General features: G+C 42.1%; 1 protein-coding gene across 1 annotated transcript in view; it reads left to right on the forward strand.

Moving 5' to 3' along the window:
• The window catches only part of cep128 (centrosomal protein 128), a 107,500-nt gene that overhangs the window by 16,242 nt on the left and 79,044 nt on the right, over window positions 1–12,214 (forward strand). The window contains exons 9-12 of the mRNA XM_080744867.1: window positions 5,262–6,128; window positions 8,766–8,846; window positions 9,339–9,413; window positions 10,277–10,442. Coding sequence (XP_080600993.1) covers window positions 5,262–6,128; window positions 8,766–8,846; window positions 9,339–9,413; window positions 10,277–10,442 — 1,189 coding nt within the window. The remainder of the gene's footprint in view (window positions 1–5,261; window positions 6,129–8,765; window positions 8,847–9,338; window positions 9,414–10,276; window positions 10,443–12,214) is intronic.

Genomic DNA, 12,214 nt, shown 5'->3' on the forward strand with positions numbered 1-12,214 from the left:
CACATTTCTAAAGTGACAATTTATTGAATTTTAATTATTTTATTAATACCTCTAAAATGTGTTTTCATTGTGACAAAACTAATCAACAAACTACTACAGTACTCATATTACTAAGTACATTTAGATTAAGTAAATTAAGCAGATCCTTATACCCATCTGCTGCCGCCAGTTTAATGCAGTACCACTATGATTTATTTGGGGTTTTAATTGATTTCCAATAAAGGATTAACATAATTTTGCATAAAGCCAGCATATTTTTCCACTCCCATGTTAACTCACCCACCGCTATTTTTAAGACCCTTCTGAGGGTCCACACCGCCAGGATTTTGCCTACCTTTAACGTGGGCGCGCGCGCGAATCCATTGCGCGATGGTTCACCGATTGCATTCACAATATGATCCAGGCAGGGTAAGCAACAAAGCACTACAGCCTTCCATCGCTCAAAGCGAAACCGACGGAGCGCCACGCTGGTGTTGCACAACATTGAACCGGATGACATTTCGGCAGACAGGATACAGGCGTCGTTGTCCCGCCCCCCCATTTCCGTTCTGGAACATCCAGATCCGTTTTTTGTGAATAGGGCGGGTCCACAGAGCGCTATGGACGGCGAATCGGCGATCATACTTTTTTGTTTTATAGTTATTAAAGCTAATTGATAGCTCGTCATATTCGTCATAAGCAGAGTGGACCCATAACTATAGCTCGTCAAACTCGTCCAATGTAGTGGATGAGTTAATAGGGGTATACAAGACTTGAGAAATATCCCACTAAGGTACATTGTGAACAGATAAAAACGTATGACTTATGTGCGATTAATCGCACGATTAACTAGATAAATCATGCGATTAATCGCGATTAAAATATTTAATCGTTGGACAGCACTCATTTTTTTTTTACATGTCTTGTCCCTTGTAGACATTTTGACCCTTTTTATTTTAAATCTTTTTTAACACGTAGAAAACCCATCACCTACATAACAAAGACAAAACACTACACAAAGACACCATTCATGTTCACACACAGACCCACATGTTTACCCAGAAAACAAAACAATTATGAAAAAGGGGGCTGGCTTTGATATGTAGCTTTTGTTATGTCATACAAATTAAAAGAAAAATACATAAACTAAAATAAATAAAATAAAATAAAGAGGCTTTTTTGTTTGATGTTTGTGTCTGAAATACTTTTGGTTTGAACAACTTTTGGTTTGAACAAAAATAAAGATAAAATGGACAGAACAAAAAGGGAGGGTTATGTGGGCATGTTATCCTTATTTAAAGCTATACTGTGTAAGTTGCTCAACTAGTGGTCAGTAGCAGTAGAGCAAACCGCGGTCGCGTCTGCTTTTTTCGGCCGTTTTTCGCCGCGGACCGGGCATTCAGACCACCGCGTCCGCCTCGCCTCGCCGATACCTATCCATAGAGGTCTTTCGTGTCCCTCTACGAGCCTCGGTTGGGGAGTTACATGCTAGACTCCTAGCCCAGTGTAAACACTGCAGTGTACTTCCTGAAGAGCTCAGCAGTATATGATCTGGGCTTTGATTGGCCGGTAGGGAGACACGTGTACAGAATGATGCATATGACGTAATTTTGCCGGGAAAAACAGCCCCGGTCACGGCCACCAGGGCTCAGTAGAACACATATAAAGAAAAGGCTTTGGGACCTGAAATTAACAGAGTGGGGGTTCTAAAACTTTAGCGATTTAATAGTTAGGACAATTTTAAGATATGTTTTATAAAAAAAGTTACATAGTATAACTTTAAAAGATAAGAGGCCCACCTTTTTTCAAGTACATTTTCCTTACCATTTATTTTATATGTCACCTTCTCCATAGAGTACATGTCCTCCATTTTTTCCAACCATATATCCACCCTGGGAGGTTCCAAACTTTTCTAACCCCTTGATATTTGTTTGAGTGCTGTAATTCTCAAAATCCAAAAGAGATATAGATCTCTACTCTGCAGACTTTGGGGACGTGTTCCCAGACGTATATTGTGATTTTGTAAATTTAAAACTCTCCCAAATATTTGTTCTATTATTTATTTGTATCACTCTTGACCAGAAAGTTTGTATTTTGGGACATGTGAGAAAAATATGGGTGTGATCCGCATAGCTCTCCCCACATTCCCTCCAGCAACCAACGTTTGAGTGGTACTATTTTTGAGCGGTGGTCACAACGCTCCTATACGTGGCCGTGTGTGTGGGTCTGTCTGTCTCCGTGTCTCCGTGTCTGTCTGTCTGTAGCCTGCAGTAACCTTTTCTGACCACACATGTTAAGGGAGGGGCGCTGTTGCACACACACACACACACACACACACACACACACACACACACACACACACACACACACACACACACACACACCACCGCTCAGTTCACACGAGTGTGATTTTTTTATTCTTAAAGCATAAAATAATGGTTAAAGTGGTTCAAATCTAGAGTGACACGGCTGCAGGTCTAAATAATAGGTTAAAGGGACAACTGCTGTTGGTAGTTTGTTGGTTCTGCCTTTAACATTGTAACCATATAACCATAACATTAGCCCAGACTGTTGCATTGATAAATGAAATTATTCCATACAAACAAACAATACTGTACAGTATATTAAATTATATATTTAACCCAGTTACTATGGGGACGAAAACACGCAAGTGAGCAACAGTCTGTGCAGTTGTCAATTACAAAAGTTACAACCTGAAGTTTTAATAGAAGACAGACGCTCGCTCGCAAGCACACGCAAACACACACTTTGTCAAACTAAGTGAAATGCCTACAATTGGTAATAAGGCTAAGTGTTAATAATAGCATTGTATCCACATTTAATGTTGTATTATAAGACTGTTATAACCATTAATAAGAAGCTTAAGACTTTGTGAGATGCTTATTGTCCTTATCACAAGTTAAAGTACTGTATAAGTCTTAAAAATAGCAATGTAAACATGTTTATTGTGAGATTATAAGACATTTATACGCACTTGTTAACAATTTATAGACTGCTTAAGAAAATTAATAAAAGCCTTATTTAAAGTTTTTACGTTTTTAGTGTTGTTTTTAACTCATTCTGTGCCAATCACGAGTATACACGTGATATATTAGCGCATCCCACAGTGCCAATCACGTGTATACTCGTGATTAAAAAAAAAAAAAAAAAAAAAAAATTTTTTGAAATTTTTTTTTTGAATTTTTTTTTTTTGGACCCCATCAAAACTAGTGAACATGATTTCAATCGCGATTTTGCATGTTTAACCCCCATACAACCCCCATACAACTCAGGTAGCAGACCTCCAAGCTCACAACAGTGTAAAACATAATGGCTATTATCTCAAGAATGCCTGAACGGATTTCCAATCGGATTTTTTTGTTTGAAAGCTGTGAACAAACTGCACAAACCCACAACAATGCAATCCAGGATTGCATTGGATTTTTTAGAGCTCATTCTTCTCTGTTTTTTTCCCATGCATGAGGTGTGCAAGGTTTAATCATGGCTAAGTTGACGAAAATAAGGCTTTTAAAATGCTTGGTAGCCAATAGCTAACTTCAAGCTAACTTCATCCTCTTCCTGTACATGCACAAAGGAAAGTGTTTAGGCAAGTCATGGCTGCAGGGCTTCTGCATATACCAGCATATCTCTATGGGATTGTCTGTGGCACACTTGGCCCCCTCTAGTGGTGAAAGGGTGGCATTAAATGAGTTAATAGCATTACAAACGCATTTATTCAGTCTCACTAACTATTGTGTCATTGTTCAACCATTACTGAGCTGTTTTGTTGCATTATTATCATTAAACAGTTTATTATGAATGTATTAGCAGTTAACTAATGCAGTTCTTAATTGTTTAACTACCATTTCATACAGCATTTCATTTAGTTTGACAAAACACGTGCATGCGAGCGGTGCATGCGCTGCCTCTGTTACCTGCGTGCGTGTGTGTCTGTCTTCTATTACAACTTCAGTTTGTTTCTCACTTGTGTGTTTTTATCACCATAGTAACTGGACTAAATATATGATTTAATATACTGTACACAGTATTGTTTGTTTGTGTGGAATAATTTCATTTCCCCCGACTGTTGCATTATTTAATGCACCAGTCAGGTCAACTGTTATGGTTATATGCTTACATTGTTAAAGGCAGAACAAAGTTTAGAGCTTTAGAGGCAGCTGAATGTCTACCATGTAATGCAAACATGTTATTTATTTCCCACCCCATTAACCAACACTAGTTGTCCCTTTAATGACAGACCCTATAGAAACAGAAGGTTGGTCTGCAGAGTTCTGCCCTCACAGGTTTGTTGCGACCGTAGGTCGCATTTACTACCAAAACCTCCACAGGCTGTCCGTGAGTGAGTCAGTCCGTCAGTCACATGTCACACGTCAAACTCTTGCCCTGCTCATATCTCCACAACCGTTGCCCCGATCCATGCCAAATTTTGCACACACACTCCTTACCTGCCAAACTACAACCTCCAAGGACCCCCGGAGCTCCAGGGACCCCCAGGTCCCTGGGGGACCCCCAGATGTAAAAAATTACCAAATGTGCTAAACTGACCAAATGACCACCCCAACGGGGCTGCTCACGGGGAATTCCCGGGGACCACCGACTCCTGGTGCTCCAGAACGGATGCAAAAGTGGTGCCGCCCCCAGTGGAGGACCCCCTACACTGCAGCTCACATAAAATGCCGTAACTCCGGCTAGGAGCGACCGGGACAGCCGGGGCCGGTACCTATTCGTCCGCCTTGGCGGCGCGGAGACCCCACCCCTCATTTCTCACATGGCCCTCTTCTAGCGCCACCATGAGGCCGATTCTTGCAAAACACATTTTTGGACACTGCTCCTAAAATGTTTGCCCTAAAATCACGCAAATCGGTACACAGTATGTCTACACTCATCCCATCAACATGAATCTCTCCCATATAGCGCCACCTCCAGGCCGATTTTTAAAAACACATTTTTGGACACTGCTCCTACAGATTTTGCCCTAAAATCACGAAAATCACTACACAGTATGTCTACACTCATGTCATCAACATGGATCAGGAAGATTTTGGAAAAACATATTTTTGCCCTATTTGTGGAGATAAGTGACCTACGGTCGCTTATCTCCCGATTAGGGAGTCTTACTGGTTTAGGCTTTAGCGGTCTGGGACACAACCCTTAATCCTCCATGATCACACCTACACAGGTCAGTATAAAAGCTAAGGACTCAGTAGACTCATTCAGCAAGCTCCCAGCATCCTCTCGCAGCATCTCCCTCACCTCTGAAGACCCTGAAGATGAAGATCTGTTTCATCCTCCTGCTACTGCTGGGCCTCTCCCAGTCCCATCCCATCCTGGAAGAAGGAAGTGAATCTGGAGTCCCCCAGACAGACTTCAGCACCATGATTCTGACTTCCAACAACGGCTCCAGGCAGATCCTTGTGGAGGGAGACCTGGTCGCTCCCAGAACCAGAAACGCCATGCGCTGTTGGTCTAACAACTGCCTGTGGAAGAAACACTCCGATGGCTCGGTGACGATCCCCTACACGGTGAGCAGCGACTTCAACCAATGGGACAGGAGGAGGATTCAAAGAGCCATGCAGTCCTACGATGACAGCACCTGTGTCCGCTTTGAGCCACGTCAGTACGAGGGCGACTACATCAGCTTTGAGAACAGTGATGGCTGCTGGTCTAATATGGGCAAAACAGGAGGCAAGCAAGTGCTCTCTCTCAACCGCATGGGCTGCCTGACCCACGGCATCATCCAGCACGAGATCAACCATGCCCTGGGCTTCCATCACGAGCACAACAGGAGCGACCGTGACGAGTATGTCCGCATCAACTGGGCCAACATCAACAGAGACATGGCCTACAACTTCTACAAGCGGAACACCAACAACCTGGACACCCCCTATGACTACTCCTCTATCATGCACTACGGTAAAACAGCCTTCTCTATCCAGTACGGACGAGACAGCATCACCCCCATCCCAAACGCCAACGTGCAGATCGGCCAGAGAAGGGGCATGTCTGATATCGACATCCTGAGGATCAACAAGCTGTACGAATGCAAAGACTTCCTTGAGCAAAGGCAAAACGCGAAACAGAAAAACAAGAAGAAACATGAAGAAAACATGAAGAAAAAACCTGAAAAGGTTTTCCCAAAATTAATCTCCAGATTGTTTGATTTGTCCCAGTGATCACATTGTCTGATACTGTACACTGTCATATACTGTACCTTTATTGAAACAAACCAATTTCAATGTGAACTGACATCTCTTCTTTCTCTCAACAATAAACAAGTCGCTATATTAGGTTTGTTTTATGGTCTTTACAAAGTGTAATTGGGTCATTTATTCGTATTTCAGAGACCAACAAAATGTTCAATTATTATTTTATCATAGTGTCCAACTCTGAATACTGTTCATTTGATTTACACTCAATTGAGTGTAAAAGTAAAAAAAACTAAAAACAATTAACAATAAAACAAAACATTGTAAGAAAATAATTGTTCTGTCTCTTTGTTGTCTACATTCCTCGTTCCTCAATTCTTAGATTAGAGACGTTTGCCCATTCACTCTCCTTCCCCCCTCCTCTTCCGGTGGTGTGTCTTTGTTTACACTCGTGCAACAAATCTACACGTTGTAAACAGAGTTGCTGACAGAGTTGCCGACAGATTTCATCTGCAGAGCTCTGTTTTATTAGTAACCTCAAGGTGATGTTCTCCTCTTCCAGGTGTCACTGGAGTCAACTCCCTCCAGCATAAATAATAATAATAATAATAATAAAACTTTATTTGTATAGCACTTTTCATGACATGAAATGCAGCTCTACAGAGCAGAAAATGAAGCACAAATGCTTAACAGATAAAAAATAAAATAAAAAATACAGAATAAAAGGAAATAATTAAAATGATTACAATAAAGCAGAAAAATAAAAAACATCAAACATTGAAGAACAATTTCAGAACAGTGCGGACGTCAATTAGCAGCACAGGGATTTAAACATTCAGCTAAAAGCAAGAGTAAAGAAATAGGTCTTGAGCTGTGCTTTAATGCTATCCACGAGGCTGCCTGTCTTAGGTGTAGTGGGAGTTTATTCCAAGCTGTCGGTCCGTAGAAGCAGAAAGCTGCTTCACCATATTCTTTATATGTCATTGTTGGTGCCTCAAGTAGGTCTGCACTAGAGGACCTGGGTGGGCGGGTTGGAACATATCTATGCAGGGCAGGCAGTCATAGAGGTACGAAGGTGCCAGACCATTTAGAGCTTTATAAACAAATAAAGAAACTGTGTTCAACGAACATTGCACAGAATAGACAATGTTGGCCTACCTTTACAGGGGGTGCATTAGTAGCACTCCCGACTGATTGTCAAAGTAAAAGTGGCCACATTGTCTTGAAATTCATATTTTCCAATAATGTTCCTTTCGAAGACATTCCCAGAATTGGCCTCCACTATTATCATGTCGGGGTGTAAATATTGTTCATATATGAAATAAGACCAGTTATGCAGATATTAGTCATAGTGTATTTACTGAAGCAATTCGGCCACCCCTAAACATATTGTCGTTGTCGGGTGGAAACCTTGTATGTCCAAAACCGTTCGTTTTGTATTTATCATCTAAAAAATATACTAAACTTGTGAAGGGGACTGCCCATAATTCCAAAGGTTCATTAGTCCGTAGGTTCATTAGTCCGAAGGTTCATTAGTCCGAAGGTTCACCTTCGGAACAATGAACCTTCGGAGCAATGCCATGGCACCACTAGTGAAAACAGACAATCTACACTGTGTGCTTGTAGATCTGCTGTTTTCACTAGTTTTGTATGATGAAGCAGGGCTTTGCTTTACCAAAAGACATACACATTTGAAAATTGGAGATACGAGGTTTCTGCCCGACAGTGACGATATGCAGATGCATGAGCAGCTGTCTTAACTTATTATTCTTTCTACACTTGCCATTTCCCCACAGTTCCATAGTAAACCACAGAGTGGTGCTGTTTAGCTGAAGGAAGATCATCCACAACCCTGGATGAGGAGAGATTACCCTACACGCTCTGCTGTGTGTGTGTGTGTGTGTGTGTGTGTGTGTGTGTGTGTGTGTGTGTGTGTGTGTGTGTGTGTGTGTGTGTGTGTGTGTGTGTGTGTGTGTGTGTGTGTGTGTGTGTGTGTGTGTGTGTGTGTGTGTGTGTGTGTGTGTGTGTGTGTGTGTGTGTGTGTGTGATAATAGTAGCTGCCGATTCATTTGCATCCCTATCCACAGCAGTGCCCTAATGGGATGCCAGCGGGGGCCCGGGGCAATAGGAAATAATGCATTTGTCCCAAAATTAAGGGTGAATAAACAAGCTAGGAGTGAAATGAAGAGGAAAATAATCTCTTTTACTACTAAAGAGCAGGGGGGTGAGGAGGGCGGGCCAGGGGCATTTTCATTCCCCACCGGTGGGCCCGCTGCGATGTGAATCTCACAGATGATGAGTCACTTGGGTGGATGTTATTGCTAGCAGCCGGTAATTCATCACCGCAGCACTGCTCGGAGTGAGTGGGATCGATCTTTTAAGCCCTGGTACAAATCCACCGTGATGCCAGGCGCACGGTTTCCCAAGCAGACAAGATGGATGCCACCCAGTGACTCCATGCCTCTCGCTTTGCATCCCCAGCCATTCCCTTGACGGTGTGGCTCAAGTTTGCTTAATGGCAACGTGTGGTGCTGCTGGCGCTTTGCGTGTGCTATCATAACACATTCCCGTGGTCTCACTCTCTCTGTGTGTGTGTGTGTGTGTGTGTGTGTTGTGCAGGCTTTGGGAAGGCAGCAGACGCAGGAGAGGGATGAAGCCGTCATGGCCAGACTGCTGAGGTCAGAGAAAGAGAAAACCAAGGTATGTTTGTTTACATTTAGTGGGGGGATTCACTTTTAAAGATGTTGTGTCGGATTCATTTATAGCAAACTGTATTTGATTTACGACTTATTTTGCTAACATTTACCTTGACTTTTCCAAAGAAAGACACCCCCCCCCCACACACACACACACACACAGCGTGTTGCATCAAGACACGTTGTGAGCTTGTAGATCTGCTATTTTCAAAAGACTTTTATACATTTTATACGTTTGAAAAGTTGTGAAATGGGACATTCATGGTACAAAAGTAAATTTTCAATTCCAGACATTTACTTGTAACAGAGTATTTCTACATTGCAGCATTGATGCTTTTAATTACACCACTGGTAAAACTCAGGTGATGGTCATTCATGTTGCGACCTTTGTAAACTGGACATTGCTCCCAAATGGCAGCCTTGTACTACCAGCCAGCCTGCCTGCCTGCTGTAGTAGAGTGTTGTGCTGAAGCAGCCTCTGCACTGTGCTCTTCAGATGGAACAGGAGCTGGACAGAACCAGGAGACTGCTGGAACAGACCAAGGACAGCAGAGAGTCCCTCGAACAACAGGTGTGTGTGTGTGTGTGTGTGTGTGTGTGTGTGTGTGTGTGTGTGTGTGTGTGTGTGTGTGTGTGTGTGTGTGTGTGTGTGTGTGTGTGTGTGTGTGTGTGTGTGTGTGTGTGTGTGTGTGTGTGTGTGTGTGTGTGTGTGCGCGTGTGCACGCACGCTTGCTCATATATTTATGTGTGGTGTATTGTGTGTGCAACTGTGCATGTGAACGGCTGAACGCACAAACACATAAATAACACCTTATGAACACCAACAGTCTGCTGTGCTCGACAGTCTTTCCTTGACTTCATAGACATAGACATTATAGAAATGAAAAGAAATCTGATCTGTTCTTCCATTTCTTGAAACTGCAGTTTTTGTGGGTTTTAATGCAGAGAAGAGCTTCACCCAACTTTTACCTTTTAAATAGCTGTTGTGACTATAAAGTTTGACCGTGACCCTCATCAGACAACATGACACTGACATCTTGCAGGCATTGTACACTTGCACATGCAGTTTGCCGAAGAACCTGACCATTCACAAGACACACTTTGGTGCATTCTTTAAAAACTGGTTGATGTTTGCTTCACAGTGTGATGAAAACATCAGCTAAAGGTTGCTCCTACACTTAGGAGCATGTATTGTGACCTCCCTGTCTTTAATGTAAGCTTTGGTTTTTCTTTCGTGTGAAAGCAATTGCAAAACTAGTTGTCCCCAACACTCCCACAGGGCCATTGGTTTGTTGAGTGAACCGAAATGTATGGTCCTCGTACTGGTTTTGAAATCGCTTACACATGTTTGTTTCCGCAACCCTGTGTGCGGGTGGTTTCAAGGTTTGTAAACCAATAAACAATTGGTCTGTTTGCTGGGTTGTTGCCTCCTAGGTGGAGGACATGCGTGGGGAGTTGCTGAAGACGGGGAAGGAGACGGCAGAGCTCCGGAGGAGCCAACAGGACCTCCAGCGGGAGATCACCCAGCTGTCTGCGCCTCCCCGTCCCCCGTACACCGACAGGGAGGACAGGGGGAGGGCGGCAGGAGGGCCAGGACCAGGTACTGCATTCAGGTCTTGGTTGTCAGGGCAAGGAGGTGTGTGGGGCGCACAAGGCTGAGAGTGGTAGGAAAAGGAGGGAGGAGAGAGGGGATAGACTACTAGAGGTTCTGTAAAGGGGTACGAGGCAGAGATGGAGAAGAGAGGAATAGGCGGTGTAGGGGTAGAAAGAGTGACAGCCTGGTTGTGGGAAAAGGCATGGTGTATACTATAGTAGAGATCGACCGATATATTGGTCTGGATGATATATTTTGGCCATTATTTGACCTTTTAGACAATGTTGGTATCTGCAAGTGCACTATGAAGCCAATGTGTACTGATTTTTAACCACTTTAAATCTGGTGTTTATTTGTCATTATTTTGTCATTATAGGCGAACATCTTACAAAAAGTTTCAAAAATAATAATAACGCAATGCATTGTGAGGTAGTTTGGTCATTTCTTTTTACATTCTGCTGGTTAAAATTCAGTTTATGGATTTGTCTAACAAAAGGTTACTTTAGTTTATAATTGTTTTTGTTATTTATTTGCTTAAATGTTCTCAAATAGAAACTTTAATCAAATTATTGTTTTTCTAATTGAATTCAAGCACCTTCTCGCGCTCTCTCTCTCTCTCTCTCTCTCTCTCTCTCTCTCTCTCTCTCTCTCTCTCTCCCTAAACAACATAATGGACAGAACATTGGTAATCAGTGGTCTTGGACTCTCGGTCGGGCTCTAGTACCCTAATAAGATTAAAAGATCCAAAACCTTTATTTTCCAGTTAGTGGAAATATTTTTAGTTTTGTTCAGCCTTAACTCAGTCGGTGCCATATTTAAAGTGGGATGACCTCTTATATTGCCGGTTCGCCAACAAAGGGTTAAAAAAATAGTGTGCACGCTGGTGCACACATTCGTGCACAGATCATGCACTATGCATGTGCATGCTTTTCACAGCTTTCAAACAAAAAAATCCGCTTGGAAATCCGTTCAGGCATTCAGGAGAAAGGAGCCCTTATGTTTTCTTCAAATGTAAACAAACATGGCTGCCGGGGGTTAAACATGCAATTTCGCGATCGCGATCATGCCTAGTACACTGTTGGAGGTCCAAAAATTTTTTTTTTCAATTTTTTATTTTTATTTTTTTTATTCTTTTTTTAAAAAAGACGTTCAGAAGACGTCTGGCAGGGAGGTCCATAGTGAAAAAGACGTTTTAAAGACGTTTTTATCATAGAAACATATTTTTTGGCAGGGTATGAGTTAATGTAAAATCACAATAAATAGTGTACACCACAGTAAACCACAAACTAAAACAGTCCATTAAGATTCAGTTCTTGTGTGACAAGAAATCATTTCAAAGTCATTTCAAAATGATTTCTTATCATTTCAAAGCGGATAAAAATCCTTTTGTTTAAATAAGTGGCAGACGGAGTCATGGTGAGAAGAGAAGAGATATGCAACAACAATGAGACAAAGAGAAAAGAGGACTTGGATAAAAGTAGTAGGAAATTATCCTTAAAACCTTGTCTTCCAGTGCCAATCTAGTGGAACATTACCGCTGTCAATTTGAGGGCATCAAAAGGTAAAATTAAATTAAATTGTTCACTTCCTGGAGATCTGATAAGTAAAATAGAGTAAGGAGGTGCGAAAAATAAATAACAACTCAACTTTTTACTAATATCATCTAAGCCTGAATTGTTCACATACTGTAGGCATTCTCTCTTTTATACACACATTTAGACATTTAGACTCTCCCTTATCTTGTCTTATAATCTCTTGCCTCCACCTTCATTTCCTCT

Source organism: Nannobrachium achirus, assembly GCF_963921795.1.
Source record: "Nannobrachium achirus genome assembly, chromosome: 16".
Taxonomy (NCBI): domain Eukaryota; kingdom Metazoa; phylum Chordata; class Actinopteri; order Myctophiformes; family Myctophidae; genus Nannobrachium; species Nannobrachium achirus.